At 40.8% G+C, this 18,807-nt stretch overlaps 2 protein-coding genes across 10 annotated transcripts in view; one reads left to right on the top strand and one right to left on the bottom strand.

Annotated features, from left to right (window-relative positions):
- NCOA6 (nuclear receptor coactivator 6) overlaps nucleotides 1-12,117 on the bottom strand; it is a 108,105-nt gene extending 95,988 nt beyond the window's left edge. For all 9 annotated transcript variants that reach the window (XM_042931154.1, XM_042931157.1, XM_042931159.1 and 6 more), the window contains exon 1: nucleotides 11,919-12,117. The gene's annotated coding sequence lies outside the window, so the exon portion shown is untranslated. The remainder of the gene's footprint in view (nucleotides 1-11,918) is intronic.
- Nucleotides 8,557-14,318, top strand: LOC122215197 (proline-rich protein HaeIII subfamily 1-like). Its single transcript, XM_042930307.1, has 4 exons — nucleotides 8,557-8,607; nucleotides 10,467-10,580; nucleotides 11,454-12,065; nucleotides 14,295-14,318. The coding sequence occupies exons 1-4, from the start codon at nucleotides 8,557-8,559 to the stop codon at nucleotides 14,316-14,318; spliced, it is 801 nt and encodes a 266-aa protein (XP_042786241.1).
- Nucleotides 14,319-18,807: the final 4,489 nt, after the last annotated feature.

Raw genomic sequence — 18,807 nt, 5'->3', positions numbered from 1 at the left:
AGGCATAGTTTGATGATGTCTTTATTTTTAAAAGTTTAACATAAGTATACCATTGAGCATATGGCTACATGTTGAACATAGCTGGCAGGTATACGGGTGTTTATTCTACTAATTCAGGGGTTTTATCTGTATGTTTGAAATTTTTCATAAGAAAACATTTAAAGTATCTTAAAACCCAACAAACTGTGAGGTACCACTATTATACTAGAAGAAAAAATTTATAAAATCCAACAACAACTAATGGCTAGTATCAATATAAACTGGTAGTTATTCTAAAGAATAAGCTGACAAAATGGCTAAAAAGTGATGATCCTTAGACCAAACTGAATCATTTTAGAGAATATATTCTAAAATAAAATTGGGGGAAAAAGTTTTATAGTAAGATGTTATAGAAATATAAATGAGAATTACAAACCAAAAATAAAAACAAACTGGAACTCACCCAAATAAACAGAGAGTATTTAAATTTTGGTTATTATGTATCCATTAAAAATAACTATATAGACATGTGAAAAGTACCTCAATATATTGCCAAATAAAAAGACTATTAAAAACTATAAGAATTATGGGGCGCCTGGGTGGCTCAGTAGGTTGAGCGTCCGACTTCAACTCGGGTCATGATCTCACAGTCTGTGGGTTCAAGCTCCGTGTCAGGCTCTGTGCTGACAGCTCAGAGCCTGGAGCCTGCTTTGGATTCTGTGTCTCTCTCTCTCTCTGCCCCTCCCCACTCATTCTCTCCCTCTCTCCCCCTCTCTCTCTCTCAAAAATAAATAAACATTAAAAAAAATTTTTTTTAAACTGTAAGAATTAAATTTACAAAGACTGCATATATGCTAATAAGCACAAAGTTATGTGCTTGTAATAAACACAATTTTTTTTTTAAACTTTTCTAATGTTTATTTATTTTTGAGAGAGACAGAGACAGAATGTGAGTGGGTTAGGGGCAGAGAGAGAGGGAGACACAGAATCCGAAGCAGGCTCCAGGTCCCGAGCTGTCAGCACAGAGCCCTGATGCGGAGCTTGAACTCACTAGCTGTGAGATCATGACCTGAGCTGAAGTCGGACACTCAACCGACTGAGCCACCCAGGCGCCCCTAAACACAATTTTTAAAACTTCATGGGGACATAGGCTCTTACGAGATTATATGAACAATGCAAATACACAATCAGGAAGAACTACCTAGAGACAAATAAGGAAAAGCACCTGAGCTCTACTGTTGACCACAGCTTGAATGCATTCACAATATGAATAAAGTCCTACTGTGGGCAAAAGTCACCAAAACTATCATTAAGAGGACACAGAAAAAAAGTGTATCATTGTCTTGGACAGTACATAATTTTACTCAATTCTTTCCATTAGTCAGATGTTTAAAAAAGACGGAAAACCAAAGAGAGTTTTGAGAAAAATCAAAAGATAAAAAAAAAAAGGACAGAAAAGAGGTGATTTTGAAGAAAAGTTTGAAAGAAAATAGTGACATGATTATTAATACTGAAATTCATGGTCAGGCTTCTGAACAGAGATCCTAAAAAGCTGATGTATCTCAGTGTCCACAGATGGCTGAGCAAGAGGCTAATAAAACCCTCAAAGTTTGTTGTGGTGTTTCTGTTATTGCTGTTTTTTACAAAAGAGGAATTTCCTGACTGTCCTGAGCAAATGAGGAAGGCTGGGTGTGTTAAATCATCGACCATCTGTTTTTCTTCAGGGTGTCTACTTATCCATGATCACTTGATCACAAAATCTCCCTAAAGCTTGAATTACCTATCCAAAGCTTGAATCAGTTACCCACCATTTCAAAATTCTGCAGTTCCATCCTGTTCCCACACACTACCCACTCAACATCTGAATGTCCTTCCTAGATCTGGCAGCTAGGGCTCAACCAACTACTCTGGCTTCATCTCCCCATAGCTCAACACACCAGCAAAACAGACTTCTCACTATTTCATTTTCTAAATATTCCTTATGCTTTCCTATGTCCATCATGCACTTGGTTCTTCTCTCCTTAACTCACTGCAATCTTACCCTTCTATTTATTTAATAAATTTTAATTTAATACCTCTGTATCATCTCTGTATCATGCCACCTGTTACGGGTTGAACTGTGTCCCACAAAAAGATACATTAAAGTTCTAACCCCCAGTATCCCAGAATGTAGATTTGGAAATAGGGTCACTGCAGATGTAACTAGTATACATGAGGTCATATTGGAGTAGGGTGTAGGCCCTTAATCCAATTATGACTGGTGTCTTTATAAGAGAGAAATTTGGACACAGAGAGATACACAGGGAGAACACCATGTGGCAACAAAGGCAGAGACTGAAGTGATGTAGCTGCAAATCAAGAAATACTAAGAATTGATGCAAGCCAGAAAAAGGCAAGGAAAGATTCTACTGTAAGCCTCAGAGAGAACATGTCCCTGCTGACACCTTGAATTCAGGTTCTAGAATAAAGAATTTTAAGAGAATAAATTGTTGTTGTTTTAAGTCACCCAGTTTGTGGTAGTCTGTTACAGCAGCCCTAGAAAATTAATATACCACCTTTTCCATGAAGTCTTCCCTGATTCTCCAAGTGGTAGTGGTGCTCTCTCCTGAATTTCCACAGCACTTATAGTCTCGTTTAAAACATTTATGCTCCCCCCACCTTTTTATTTATGTTCATATCACATTCTCAGATTAATTAGTTTCCTGGAAGGCAGAAACTAATTACTCATTAACTGGATATACTTCTCAACACTGGTAGGCAGTCAACATATACTATCATAATCACATTTTCTTCCACACTTAATTGTTCTGATCATGATGCTTCTGAATGAGTCATCTCCACATGCACTGAACAGTTGAACACAATCTAAAAGAAGTCAGTTGAAGGCTCATTTTCTTTTATGAAGCATTACCAGATTTGAATTTATACTAGTTATATCATTATAATTCATACTGATATGTGCTTACGTGTATATGCATATACTGCTGTTAGTTAATACCTACAACGGGAAAGAATATTTATTTAACCAATCCATTATTTAGGTCTATTGATCTGTCTCTTATTATGTCTAGTCAGATGTTGGTTTACCTAAAACTCTTCTCCCCTGTACCAGCATTTGGTGGTTAACCACAACATCTTTGATTTCTCCAAGTGTTTGAACTTTTTAAGTCTGTATTTTATAGAAGGGACACAGCCTTACTTTCATATAATATTTAAATTTACGGCAAGGGACTTTACCTAATGAACAATTTCCCTCTATAAAATCCAAAATAAGAATCTGATTCACAAATTTGCAACTATTTCTTCCTGTGAGAAACTGCTGCTGTCTGGTCTTTAGAAAATATACATAAATGGTACTATGGAACTAATATTCAACAGGTTCAATATTGGTAAAGGTAAGAGTTAGCGGGAACTTTTGTTGCCTCTTTGTATGTGTTGGGGGAGGCGGTGGTTGTAGCTAGTCAATGGTAAATACGAACCTAAATATTTAAAGTATGAATGCCCTCTGAATTTGGTGATCATTAATATTATTAGCTGACAAAGATCTTTCCCCCCAGCTTTATTGAGATATAATCAACATACAGCATTGTGTTAGTTTAAAATGTACAATGAGGGGCGCCTGGCTGGCTCAGTCGGTCAAGCAGCCTACTTCAGCTCAGGTCATGATCTCACAGCTTGTGAGTTTGAGTCCCAAGTCGGGCTCTGTTCTGACAGCTCACAGCCTGAAGCCTGCTTCAGATTCTGTCTCCGTCTCTCTGCCCCTCCCCTGCTCATCCTCTCTCCCTCCCCGCCCCTCTCAAAATATAAACATTAAAAAATAAATAAATAAAATGTACAATGAGATGGATACACATATATACTGCAAAATGATTACCACAATAAGGTTAGTTAATATATCCATCACCTCACACACTTTTTTTTTTTTTTTTGGTGTGTGGCAAAAACATTTAAGATCTAATCTACTCTTTCTGCAACTTTCAAGTATATAATACATTATTGTTAACTATAGTCACCGTGATGTACTCTAGGTCCTCAGAATTTACTCATCTTACAGCTGGAAGTCTCTATGCTTTGACCAACATATTTCCATTTCCCCTACCCCATCCCCTGGCAACCACCATTCTCTCTGTTTCTATAAGTTTAGCTTTTTAACTTATATAGTTAATATTAACTGAGCATTAATATTCTATCTGACACAGAATATAATCATTCACAAGTTAAAGAAGATGTGGTTCCAGGCTTTTGCTTCATAGGGTTTATACATAAAATATAGCTTATCACCAAATTCTAGAGCTGCATTACTCTGTCCAAAAAAGTCATAGTCCCTTTATATACACACCTACCTATACTTCTGGTCATTTATAAATTAACTCAGCAAATGCTTATTGAGTTCCTAGACAGCCACCTCAAGTCCTTTTTAGAATAAGGTGAGGTAGGGAAAGATTACATTTTTAAAAATAAATCTGTGAGACAACACAATAGGTAGGCAGCGGAGCTGAAGGAAGGGGAGGACAGACACAGGGCCAGATATGAAGAAGCACTGAATCTAGTGAGGAGGTGGAGAGTAAACTGGCTGTCAGTATTTCTCCTTTCTCCCCATGCTGTTCCTATACTTCACTACCAGGCTTACTTTCCTACTGTGCAGGTTTCATTATGTCACCATATAGCTAAAAACTTTTGATGACTCCCTATTACTTAGTTAATCAAGTCCAAACTTCCCAGCCAGAAACTGAAAAGGATTCAAAGCCTTCCCTGATTAAGCTGTATATATACTATACAGGGACTAACACAGGACTGGGAATTAGACTCAAATTCTTTCTCCATCAATTGTTAGTTCTTTTCCTCAGTTTATTTTTAAAAAGCCATAAAAAATAATGCCTATCTCACAGAGTTGTTGTGAGGATTAAAAGAAATACTACTTATTGAATGCTTGGCAAGTTATCTGGCAAACAGTATGCAAGCAAAAAATGTGACCTACTACTGCTATTATTATTGCTATTGTTGTTCAATCTCCACTTCCAGACTGAACTCCAACAACAGCCCTGTAACGATCCTGTTCTCCAGCCAAACTGGACTCTTTACTAACTCCTAAACACACATCTCCACACTCATGCTTTCATTCAGCCTGGAAAATCGGTCTCGTCTCCAAGTATTAGGATCCTAACCATTCTTGGGGCACCTGGGTGGCTCAGTTGGTTGAGTGCCAGACTTCGGCTCAGGTCACAATCTCATGGTTCAGTTTATGGGTTTCAGCCCCATGTCAGGCTTTGCACTCACAGCAAGGAGCCTGCTTCAGATTCTCTGTCTCGGTCTTTCCCTGCCCCTCCTCTGCTTGTGCACGCGCATACTCTCTCTCTCAAAAATAAACAAACATTGAAAATAAAAAATAAAAAAAAAAACCCAAAAAGATCCTTACATTTTTGGCAGCTCCACTCAAACGCTACCTCTTTCAGGTACCATTCTTTGATATCCCAGCTTCATAACACATTACCTATACTCCACAGGACATTTAAACTCTGACTAGAATTATCTTTGTATCTTGCAGAGTTCTAGCCTAATATACAGGGTAGGGCTCAATAAATGTTTGGCAAGTGAATGAATTCCTGTTTTTCCTCTCTTTCGTCCAACCACTCTCTTGGAAAACAGCTCCACATCACAATTAAAAAGATCTCTTCTGCAATGTTTCATAAAGCTGGCCAGCTAGTTTTTTTGCTACCACAAATGTGGTAATTTCTATACCCAGTGCACAATAGATACCTAAGGATTCAGCAATTTGAAATTAATTTCACCTCATCTTTTAATTTCACTTATCATTTTATTCATTTTGATCAAAAATGACTCATCCTTGGGGCGCCTGGGTGGCGCAGTCGGTTAAGCGTCCGACTTCAGCCAGGTCACGATCTCGCGGTCCGTGAGTTCGAGCCCCGCGTCAGGCTCTGGGCTGATGGCTCGGAGCCTGGAGCCTGTTTCCGATTCTGTGTCTCCCTCTCTCTCTGCCCCTCCCCCGTTCATGCTCTGTCTCTCTCTGTCCCAAAAATAAAAAATAAAAAACGTTGAAAAAAAAAATTAAAAAAAAAAAAAAAAAAAAAAGACTCATCCTTATAAACAGACTTTGGTTTTTACCTGCCCACAAACTCATCTGTCAATTTCTGGCCATCCCAACCCTCATCCCAACATATCATTTATTGGTTTAAGAGAGAGAATATTTAAAACCTCAGTGAAGTAAGAACCAGAATGCCTACAGGGCAATAAAAGTAAATGAGCAAAGCAAGAAAGCAGTGAGGACCACAGAGCACAAGGAAACACACATCACACCTAAAAGCTTTAGCTTTCACTGTGTTGCTATGAGAGAATAGGAGTTTGTGTTAACAGATCTTCCAAAATTTCAAGAAAAGTCACAAAGTCAGAAATCTGTGTAAATTTTAGCCAAACAAAACATGTCTGTCTGCAGGTCAAATCCAACCACAGGCTGCTGGTTTGCATCCTCTGTTACAGAAGTTCTCTGCAAAAGAAGTGATGGGCTAAGAGGAGTTCCTTCCCAGCAGATAGTCTGAGGCAGCAGCTAAAACTAAGCAGCAACTGGAAGCATTTCCTGTTGAGATTCAGCCTACCTCTCAACCATTCTGTCTTGACCTGAAAACCAAGTTAAGACAGACAACTCAGTTGAGTACATTAAACCCCTACTCTGTACCAGGTGCTAGACATCAGAAATGAACAAGAATGCTAAGTAACAGCTAACATTATTGAGCATTTTCTAGGTGCCATACTGTTCCACACGTTACATGAACTAACTCACTTAATCTTCACAATTCTATGAGATAAATACTATTATCCTTATTTTATTTTATTTTACTTATTTTTTTAAACATTTTTTTAAATCTTTATTTATTTTTGAGAGAGAGAGACAGAGTGCGAGCGGGGGAGGAACAGAGAGAGAGGGAGACACAGAATCCAAAGCAGGCTCCAGGCTCCGAGCTGTCAGCACAGAGCCCAATGCAAGGCTCAAACTCATGAACCGTGAGATCATGACCTGAGCTGAAGTCGGCCACTTAACCAACTGAGCCACCCAGGTGCCCCTATTGTCCTTATTTTAAAAGCTGAGAAAACGTCGGGTGTCTGGCTGGCTCAGTAGGTACAGCATGAGACTCGGATCTTGCAGTGATGAGTTCAAGTCCCACGTTGGGCTAAATAAATAAATAAATAAACAAACAAACAAATAAATAAATAAATAAAAGCTGAGGAAAGGGAGGCACAAAGAGGTTACCCAACTTGTCCAACGTCACACAATTAGCAAACAGCACAGTTGGAATTAGGACCTCAGACAGACTCCACCAAAAGAGCACACAATTTGAAAACAAAGTGCTCTTCAACAAATGGTGAGGTGGGGGACACCTCAGTCAGTAAAGCATCTGACTTTGGCTCACACCATGATTTCACAGTTCGTGAGTTTCAGCCCCATGTTGGGCTCTGTGCTGACAGTTCAGAGCCTAGAGCCTACTCTGGATTCTGTGTCTGCCCCTTCTCACTCACACTCCGTGTCTCTCTCTCTCTCAAAATAAACAAACATTAAAAAATTTTTTTTTTAAATATGGTGCTGGGACCGCCTGGGTGGCTCAGTTGGTTAAGTGTCCAACTTTGGCTCAGGTCATGACCTCACAGCTCATAAGTTCGAGCCCTGCGTCATTGGGCTCTGTGGTGACAGCTCAGAGCCTGGAGCCTGCTTGGAATTCTGTGTCTCTGGCTCTCTAGACCCCTCTCCCACTCGTGCTCTCTTTGTCTCAAAAATAAATTAAAACATTAAAAACACTGGTTTTTTTTTTTTTTTAATTGATGCTGGGATAATTGGTTATACACAGGAAAAAAAAAAAGGAACTGGACCCTACCTCACATCACACACAAGAGTCAATTCCAGATAGATTAGAGATCTAAACATCAAAGGAAAAACAGTGAAGATTCAAGAAGATAATATAAAGAATAATTTCAAAATCTTGCAGGAAGATTGATAAATTTGACTTTATTAAAATTCAGAACCTCTTTTAACAAAAGAGAGAAAGATTTATGGGGCATCTGAGTGGCTCAGTCGGTTAAGCATCTGACTTCAGCTCAGGTCATGATCTCGCTGTTTGAGCCCCATGTTGGGCTCTGTGCTGACAGCTCAGAGCCTAGAACCTATTTCACATTCTCTCTCTCTCTCTCTCTCTCTCTCTCTCTCTGCCTCTCCCCTGCTCACACTCTCTCTCTCAACAAACATTAAAAAAATTTTTTAAAAAATGAGCAACTGGGAAATGATCTCTATGATACATGTAACCAACAAAGGATTACTAATCAGAAAATATAAAGAAATCTTTCTAAAAAGACAACCCAATGAGAATATGCCAAAACAAGCATGGTCTGAGTTGTGAAAACCTGTTACTACCACATTTGCCGCACAGCAGACCCCCGAACAGACCTTGGGATCACTGACTGATATAAAATATTCAGGGGTCTATGTCATACTGCAGATATACAGAGCATGGGTGAGAGCCAGCCGGAAGGACAAAGTCAAAATGGTTATTCTCCATTATATAAGAACTAGAAATGACAAAACAGAAGTTGAACATCCAATCTTCAGACACTGATCAGAGATTGGCAAGCATCTTTGGTAAAGAGACAGACAATAAATATTTTCAGCTTTGAAAACTATATATTCTCTGTAAAACTACTCAACTCTGCCTTTGGTAGAGTGAAAGCAGCCAAAGACAATATGTAAATGAGTAACTCTACCAGATTTGACACTGACCATAGTTTGGTGACCCCTGATGTAGACAGTTGTGGTTTTCCTACACTCTAGGAATACTTTCCCTGCTTCTTATGTCTGCTGACACTTACCTTTGATTTCTTTAAACAAAAACTGTACCACACTTGCCAGCTTTGCAGTGGTTTCCAGAAGTCTGTTATTCTATCCCCAAAAATCATCTCCCTTATTACCTGTGACAATTCTCACTTCATTTTCCTTTCATCCCTTTTTTAACTTGACAGCCACCATCCCAATCTAAAATATTCCTTCTCTCTTACCATGTGCAATATTATCAACACCTAAAAATTCTAACTTTGCTCAAAGCTGACTGCCTCTGCCTTAACTAGGCCCTCATTACTTCTTCCCTGCTCTCCAGTCCACTCTTCATCCACTTATCTCCTAAAAATTAATCCTAATCATACATTCTCCTCCTTGGAAATGTTGAATGCCTCCCTATCAGCTAAAGATTCAGTCCTTTAATAAAGTCCTTTACAAGCAGGACAACCAAACAACATTTCCATCTCATCTTTAACCACTTGATCCACACACATACTGTGCTTCAGCCACATTCAATTGTATTCCCTGAAAGTGCATGCCTTACATAGAAAGCTCTTCTCTCCAACTCTCCATCTGGCAAACTCCTCCACCTTTCAGGACACATCTCAAGTATCTCCCTTCACAAAACCTTCCCTGATTCTTAGAACCGAAATGTGCCCACCTCTTGTGTTTTTACAACTTTTGATACTCCTTTGGCATTCACCATCCTGAAATAGCATTGTTGGTACATTCATTTCTCTCACGAGACTGAATATCTGAAATGAAAAGATCCTGCTTTAAAGACCTTTCAATCCTCAGAGCCTGGCATAATAACGCTTGACGTGTCTTAGTGCACAGTAATTGTCTGCTGAATGGAAGACATGCTTGGTGGTAGCGGAAGGGTTTCTTAACCTGGGGTTCATAGATGGGATTCACAGGTAGAATTCAGAGGGGTCTGTGAACTTGGATAGGGAGAAAAAGAAAAATTACTTCCTTATTTTCACTAACTTCTAATTGAAAGTTACAATTTTCTTCAAAAATGAATTGTAGGCAACACACTACTCTAGTATTAGCAGTATCTGTCACTCTGTCAGTTATCACAGATACCTTTACATCATATTACAATTGTTGCTGATATCTTAAAGTATTATTTATGCTCATCGTGTTTAAAATTTGTAATTATCAGACCTGTCACTAGATCTGATTTCTTAATGTATTGATAAAGTATATCCATACTATTTTATAATTTGTATATTTTAGTATTTCAATACAATGGCTTTCTCTATAATCCAGTGTATTTTGTTTAATGCAATTAAAACTATTATTTTGGGAGGGGTTATTATTATTCTGAGCAGCTTCCCTAGATGCCCACTAGTTAGGTCTTCATGCATTAGAAAGACTCAGAATAAATTAATCTTGATACTGTATGTATGTATTGTATATACTCATTGAACATAGAAAATCTTACTACTATAAACATCTTCATAACCTTTTTGATTTTATGGGAGCCCTGGGTCTACTATCTCATGATAGATGTGCATGAAATTTGCATGACAGAACTATTCCATAACCCATATGAACTTTGAATTCCTCTCTATCTTGATCAAACTTTAATTGAAGTTTGATCATGATACAGATCTTGGGTGTACATGATTGTTCACTGTTATCTTTTTAGGCTTTCTATGTCCCTTTCCTACATAATAAACACCTAGAACAGAAGGAGCATCTCTTAAAACTCCAAGTTCAAAGTCAAAAGGGTCCTGAAGATAACTTCTTTGCACAAATGGAGGTGGGCTAGAAATTATCAAATAGCTGGTTACCTATCCTTCTTTGTATCCCCTTTCAGTCTTTGTACTGACAAACTATCAAAACAAAACCCATTAACAGTTCTTCGATACATGCTGCTGAGCTTGCCTTAACACTTTTCTCACAGCTAACAAATTCCTTTAAGCCAGTCTGTTGAATAAGGAGGCAGCAGACCTCGTCTTCCAGGAACCTGTAAGATCTGGAGGAGTCAACTTTACCTTTCTAGGTCTCAGCTAAAATCATTACATGACCCGAAATTGTTACATGATCTCTAAGACCCTTGTAGTTTCTACACACTGATTTTTCTTCACCATTCTTACTGGCCTCAAGGCCTTTCTGATGACCTCCCCAGGTGACCCTGCTCTTAAAACAGTGGGCTGTCCTCTTCCTGGGAAGACACCTTGGGTCACCACCCACAAACAGACTGGTCCCTCCTTTTAAAGACACAAACTCCATTAAGTTGATGGAGGCTCTTTCTTCTTGCCAACCAGCTCCACGCTGGGCACCCCATTTGCTGACCAACTCCTGCACCCAAACCTCAGTCTCTCTTTCCCCTCTTCCTCATAAAAGTCTTCCTATTTTCTGTTGCTGTCCCCAACTGGGAGTAGAATATGCTAGGAGAACATATGTCCTCAGTCTCTTGGGAGTCATACGGGACTTGCAATTCGCACCCGCGACTCTGAGAACTGTCCAAGTCTGATAGTCGCACCGGCCTCCAAAGGGCCCCCATTTCTAATATTCCTAATCAACACTCCACCCCCGCCCTCCACAAAGAACTGTCCCTGCTCTGACAGCCTGAGCTCGGACCCCACGCCCCTCTGGGTCCTACCGGTCCTGGGGTCCGGAACACGAATAGCCTAACCCAACTCCAGTCCTGGCCTCCAGCCCCACGGACTCCGATCCAGTTCCGTTTGGACTCAGTGTCTCTTCTCCTCGACCCCGGCCACGACCCCACGTTCGGCTCCCGCCAGTTCCTCGGGCCTGGAGCGCCACCCTGTGCAGACCCCGGCCGGCCCTGCACTCCCTCAGCGCCCCAGACCCCGCGTCTCGCACCCTCCCCAACCCCGGCCGGCCCCCGCTCCCTCCAGCACCCCCGCCCGCAGGCCCGGGGCCCGCTCCCCAACATGGCGACGGGGACACGAGCGCCGCGGGCGGGGCGGCTCCGGGCCGGGCCCGCACAGGAGCCGTCTTCCACTGCCGGCCGGCGCCATTTTCCCGCGCCGGGCCCGGGCGGCGCCTCCTTCCCGCGGAGCCAGCGGGGCCGGGACCCCAGACGCCCGGCGGGCCCACCCCTTACGGGCCCGCGTCGCCGTCACCTCACCTGAGCGCGGCCCCAGCCCTCCCGGGCGGGCCTCGGAGCACCGGCCCGGGCCGTGCGTGCCCGCCGCCCTCCGTCTGTCCGTCCGTCCGTCCTCGCGTGCGTCCGTCTGTCCGGCCGTCGGCGCCCGGCCGCCCGCAGCCCGACCCGGCAAGGGCCTCAGGGAGCCGGCGGGGAGGGGGATGGGCCGGACCGGGCCGGGGAGGGAGGGGGAGGGAGGGAGAGAGGGTGGGAGAGCGGGAGGGGGCGGGGCGGGCGGGGGCGGGCCCTGATCACGTGGCCAAACGTCCCCGAGAGCGCGAGGCGGAGCGCGCGCCCGCTCACTTGGGTGCAGAGCTTAGTGCATGGGTTGGGTGATTCTCTGTCTCCTGGCGCTGTTATATCGTCAGTGGCTTTTGCCTCCACTTTGGAGTCAGTGTACAGCCCTATAGGAGCCCTCTGGCCCTAGTGCCCTTGGGCAAGTCAACTTTCCAAGCCTCAGTTTACATATCTGAAATATGGGGATAATAATAGTGCTTGCAAAGAGGAAATGAGAGAAGACATGAAAAGCACTTGGCACAGTGCCTGACACATAGTGTTTAATAACACTAACGGTGATAAAGATAATCTTTAGCCTTAATTATTAATTTGCCTGTAAGCCCCTCTCTACTTTTTTCCCATCACCACCATCCTTGCAAGCTCATTAGGTGCAAGGGAATGTGGCTCCTCCCCTCTCCCCAAATGTAGAGAGGCTTCCCAGCACTGGACTTGATGTCTATCATAAAGGCCTGGATTCAGATCTGTTTTTCACACTTGATAGTTATGTAACTTTCTTTGCCTGTAACCTCAACTTCCTCATCTGTAAAATGGGAGTTAAGGAGTCTGTCATGAGCATCACAGAAGATAGAAGATGATCCAGTGGATTGTAAATTGATTGCATATTGGTCAGACATACTGGTTTCATCTAAGAATAGGAGTCAGGAGTACTTTCATTCCATTGAGCACACACTGTATGCTTGGATTGGTGCAGTAGTCACCTAAGGCCTTTTCACATCCTCCCTGGTTCACCTTCAATGAACCACTCTCCTGTCAGAGTAATGTTTCTAAGTCAAATTTTATCATGTCTCTCCCCTATTTAAAACTATTTGAGGGGCACTTGGGTGGCTCAGTGGGTTGAGTGTCTCACTTCAGCTTGGGTCATGATCTCATGGTTTGTGGGTTCAAGCCCTGCATCTGGCTTACTGCTGTCGGTGCAGAGCCTGCTTTGGATCCTCTGTCCCCCTCTCTCTCTGACCTTAACCTGCTTGTGCTCTCTCTCTCTCTCAAAAATAAATATTTTTTTAAGAAATTAAAAAACAGGGGCGCCTGGGTGGCTCAGTCGGTTAAGCCTCCGACTTCAGCTCAGGTCACGATCTCACGGTCCGTGAGTTCGAGCCCCGCGTCGGGCTCTGTGCTGACAGCTCGGAGCCTGGAGCCTGCTTCGGATTCTGTGTCTCCCTCTCTCTCTGCCCCTCCCCCGTTCATGCTCTGTCTCTCTCTGTCTCAAAAATAAATAAACGTTAAAAAAAAATTAAAAAAAAAAGAAATTAAAAAACAAAACTATTTGATGGCCCACATTGCTGTTAAGCTAAAGGCCAAATAGGTGTCTTCACTGTCGCCTGCCTTTGCCCCATCTCCAGACTTATCTTAGGGCCTTCTTATTCTCTCTCTGGGCTGTAATTACAGTGATCTTCTTCATACATTGTATTTCCTTCCTACTCAGGACCCTTGAACATGCTGATCCCTCTGCCTGAAATGCTCTGGTTGCTTAGGTAATTCATGACTCTTCAGCTCCCAGCTCAAACATCACAACCTCAAGGACTCCTTCCCTGACCACTCCCCAGACAGATTCTCTTATTTGTCCTCAATAAGGATGCACTAGGTTATATATTCCTTGTCTTCACCACTAGACTGTAGACTCCATAAGGAGGGGACTTTATCCATCTTGTTTACCTTAGCATATAGCACAGTGCTAGGCACAGAGGAGGTGCTTAATAAATATCTGTTGTGTTTGTGAATCCTGAATACAGCGCTAGGTGTGGGGACCAAGAGGACAAAGAAAAATAAAGAGAACCACAGATGGCCACAAGGAGGCACCTCAGGTCATTGAGCCTATGAAATTAACAGCAGAAGGTCTTATAAGATCCTGGGGAAAAATTTTTTTTAAAGCTTTTTCTTCTAACTTTTACAAAGTGAGGTATAATTTACATACAGCAAAATGCAAACATCTTAAGTATAATAAATGTTTACCTGTGTTCTCATGTTACCACCACCCAGATCAAGTTACAGAACTATCAACCCAGAAAGTTCCCTTTTGTCTCCTCCTCTATGTCCCCTCCCAGTCAATACTTGCTCTTCCAGAGACACCACTATTTTGACATCTAGCAACTTAGAGCCACTTTGACAGTTCTTAAACTTCATACAAACATATATGCATATATTCTTTTATGTTAGCCTAGAAATCTGACACAGCCAAAGAGTGACTCCTTGTATAATGATACAATTCATTAATTACTTGATTAATGAATTAATCTGAAAGAAACTAGTAAAAGTTCCCACCAGAAGCCAGCCCAGAGGCTGAGATGACATCATCCACAAACCTCCAAGTCTTAGAACAATTTCTAGAGGTAAGAAAGTTCTGAAAGATTCTAGAAACTCAACATCAACAAAAATCCAATTTAAAAATGTGCAGAGATGCCTGGGTGGCTCAGTTGATTAAGTGTCTGACTCTTGATTTGGGCTCAGGTCATGATCTTGAGGTTTGTGGGTTCAAGCCCTATATGGGGTCCATGCACTCAGTGTGGAGCCTGCTTGGGATTCCCTCTCTCTGCCCCTCCCCTGTTTGCATGCTCTGTCTGTCTCTGTCTCTGTCTCCCTCTCTCAAATTAAAAAACAAACAAACAAACAAACAAACAAACTTAAAAAATTAAGAAAGAAAGTAGAATTGCCCAGGGCTAGCAGAAAAGGGAAATGGAGAGTTACTGTTTAATGGGTACAGAGTTTCAGTTGGGGAAGATGAAAGAGTTCTGGAGATGGATGATGGTGATGGTTGCACAACAATGAATGTACCTAATGCCACAGAGCTGTACACTTAAAAATAATTAAAATGGTGAAAATCGTTATGTATTTTACCACAATCAAAAAAAAAAAAAAAACATTCCAGAATCTGAGCCACTATCCTCATTTTTACCTTGTTTTCCATGTCCTTAAACTGAAGGTTCTAAGTTTTCCTGAGGTTAGCAAGTATTCAGGGAGGTAGGATCCAGAGACCCACTTGGGCACCTACCTATCCTGCAGGTGAAAATACAAGCATGGGCAACATAAGTATTTGTTGCCCACAGGTAATTAGCAAAGGGACAGAAACAGGCCATGAACTGGCACTAAGTATAGCACAGTGATCACAAGTTTGGGCTCTGAAACCAAAATACCCAATACTTGTTACTACAAAATCAGCTGGCATTTATTAGCTATGTGACATTGGGAAAATTCAACCTTCTTGTTATACAGATGAGGAAACTGGGACCAAAAGGAGTAAAATGTCTTTTCCAACAGGGTCCAAAGTATTTTCTCCTTTGTTTCTTAAGCCTTACATGGCATTTTTATTTTGTTTTGTGTCCCTAATAGACCATAAGCTCCTCAAAGAAGGTATTTTTGTAATATCACAACTTGTAATATAAATTAACTTTTTTGTACTTCAGTTGCCTCATCTGTAAGATGCAGATAATAAGGGCACCTTATAGATGAGGAGCCGATGATTAAATGAATTAGTAGATATAAAATGTTCCGAAGACTACCTAGGACTTATGACAGCTTCAACAAGTGCCAGATTCAGAGGCCTCTGGAGAGGATGCAAGACTGTTTCACAGAATGCTTTGAGCAAGAAAAGCAATCCTATGACATCCAGGATAGTTCTGGATTCAGACTTGGGTAAAGCAAGAGCAAATCAATGGTTCTTTGATATGAACAGATTGATTAGCATTTATTGAACTTTTGCTTTCACATTTTAGTCCAAGTGGCTTAAGCTTTCACAGTGAATACTTCAACCATGTCTTTAAGAACAATATCGAACAGGAATAAAAAGAACAAAACCATCTAGAGAATGTCAACATTCTACTGTCTGCGGGGTTCATCACAACAGTGCCAAACAACGTTACCACATTCAGTTGAGCAAGTTGTGTCTTGCAAGAGGACATCACATCTAAGTGGGTGCTGGTCACTGGTTAACACTGTAATTCATAACTTTATTGTGATAATTTACCAGTAGATGGCAGTAAAGTGCCTTGTTACTACAAAATCAGCTCAACAATTCCAGACAACCAGAAATAAAGGTCCCTTGAAGAGGAGTCACTTCTACTTTGCATAAAGGCTTGATATGGGCAAGCAATGGCTTGCTATTAGGAAAAAAACATTGAAAATGGAAATAGAGTGATAACTACACAATTGAAAAAAATCAAAGAGTATCAAGAAGTGACCAAAAAGAGAGAAATATTCTTAGGACTTAAAAACCTATTTTTAAAAGTATTCTGAAATTATTAAAGTATAACATAAAAACATAAAAATACACAAGTCGTAAGTGTAAATCCTGATGCATTTTCACAAAATGAACAACACTTGTCTACCCAACACCTAAATCAACAAGTAGAACATTACCAGCTCCACAAAAGCTCCCTTTCTAATCATTACCCATGCCTCTGAGTGTAAACAGTATACCAACACCTAATTCCACAGATGAGGCACGCCAGGTGTTAAACTTTATATAAATGAAATCGTATAGAGTGTACTCTTTTGAGTCTGGTTTCTTACGTTCAATTTTATGTTTTTGAGATTCATCTATATTATTGCCTATGGTTGGGGTTTGTCCTTTTCATTGCTGTCCCTTTCATTTTATTATTTGAGTATATCACAATTTATCCATTCTACTGGTGGTGAAATTCTACTTCAGGTCAATTTTTTTAAGTACTACTCTGAATATTCGTATACATCTTTGGATGAACATGTGTACAATTTTCTGCTGGATATATACCTAGGACTAAGATTGCTGGGTCATAGAATTTACATGTTCAGCCCTAGTGTATATTGCCAAATCATGTTTTTTAAAAACCGTTTTATTGAGATATAATTCACATACCAAACAATTCGCTCATTTAAAGCATACAATTCAATGCTTTTTAGTATAGTCACAGGTGCAACCATCACCACAGTCAATTTTTAGAATATTTATATCACCTCAGAAAGAAAATCTGTACCATTTAGATATTGTCCTCTTCCCAAGGCCCCATTCCCCTATCCTTAAGCAACCCCTAATTTGCCTTCCATCTCTATAGATTTGCCTATTCTGGCTATTTCATATAAATATTGGTCACAATATGTGACCTTTTGTGTTTGGCTTCTTTTACTCAGCATGTTTTCAAGGTTCATTCATGTTGTAGCATGTATCAGATTTCATTCCTTTTTTATGGCTGAATAATATTCCATCATATGAATATACCACATTTGTCTTACCTATTCATCCATTGCTGGACATTTGGGTTGTTTTCACCTTTTGCCTTTTGTGAATAATGCTGTTATGAACATTCAGGCACAAATTTTTGTTTGAACACCTGTTTTCAATTCTTTGGGGCATATATCTGGGAGTGGAATTGCTGGGTCATATGGTAATTCTAATTATTAAAGAAATGCCACACTGTTTTCCACAGCAGCTGCACCTTTACATTCTCACTAGTAAAATATGAAGGTTCCAATTTCTCCATATCCTCACCAACACTTACTTCCTTTTTAAAAAATGATTTTAAAAATATTATAATTATAGCCAACCTAGTGAGCATGAAGTGGTATTTCATTGTGGTTTTGATCTGAATTTCCCTAGTGACTTATATTAAACATCTTATCATGAACTTATTGGCCATTTGAATATCTTCCTTAGAGAAATGTCTGGTCAAGTTCTTTGCCCAACTTTTCACTTTGGGTTGTTGAACTGGAAGTGTGCTTTATATATTCTGGGGACTAGACCTTTATCAGATCTATGATTGCAAATATTTCTCTCATTTTGGGGGTTGTCTTTTTACTCTCTTGGTACTATCCTTTGATGCTCAAAAGTTCTTAATTTTGATGCATTTCAATGTATCTATTTTTTTCTTTTGTTGCTTGTGCTTTTGGTGTCATATCTAAGAATCATGGCCAAATCTAAGTCATCAGGATTTACTCCTATGTTTCTAAGACTTGTCTGTTTTTTGCTTTTATATTTAGGTCTTGATCCATTGTGAGTTACTATTTGTATGTGACATGGGGTAAAGGTCAAATTTCATTCTTTTGCATGTGGATATTCAATTGCACTAGCACTGTTTGTTGAAAAGATTCTTTGTCCATTGAATGATCTTGGCACACTTGTCAAAAATTCAGTTGATCATAGGGCCACCTGGGTGGCTTAGTCAGTTGAGCATCCAATTCTTTTTTTTTTTTTAATTTTTAAAAATGTTTTTATTTATTTTTGAGACAGAGAGAGACAGAGCATGAGCAGGACAGGGGCAGAGAGAGAGGGAGACACAGAATCCAAAGCAGGCTCCAGGCTCCGAGCTGTCAGCACAGAGCCCGACGCAGGGCTCAAACTCACAGACCGTGAGATCATGACCTGAGCCGAAGTCGGAAGCTCAACCGACTGAGACACCCAGGCGCCCCGAGCATCCAGCTCTTGATTTCAGCTCAGGTCATATCCCAGGGTCTTGGGCTCAAGCCCCGTATCAGGCTCTACACTGAGCATGGGCCCTATTTAAGATTCTCTCTCTCTTTCCCTCTGTCCCCTTCCCTGCTCATTCTCTCTTTCTCCAAAAACAAAAAAATAAAAATTAAAAGAATCAATTGATCATAGATATATAGG

Source organism: Panthera leo, chromosome A3, assembly GCF_018350215.1.
Source record: "Panthera leo isolate Ple1 chromosome A3, P.leo_Ple1_pat1.1, whole genome shotgun sequence".
Taxonomy (NCBI): domain Eukaryota; kingdom Metazoa; phylum Chordata; class Mammalia; order Carnivora; family Felidae; genus Panthera; species Panthera leo.
The sequence above is the reverse complement of the archived record's forward strand: the minus strand, read 5'-3'. Positions and strand labels throughout refer to the sequence as shown.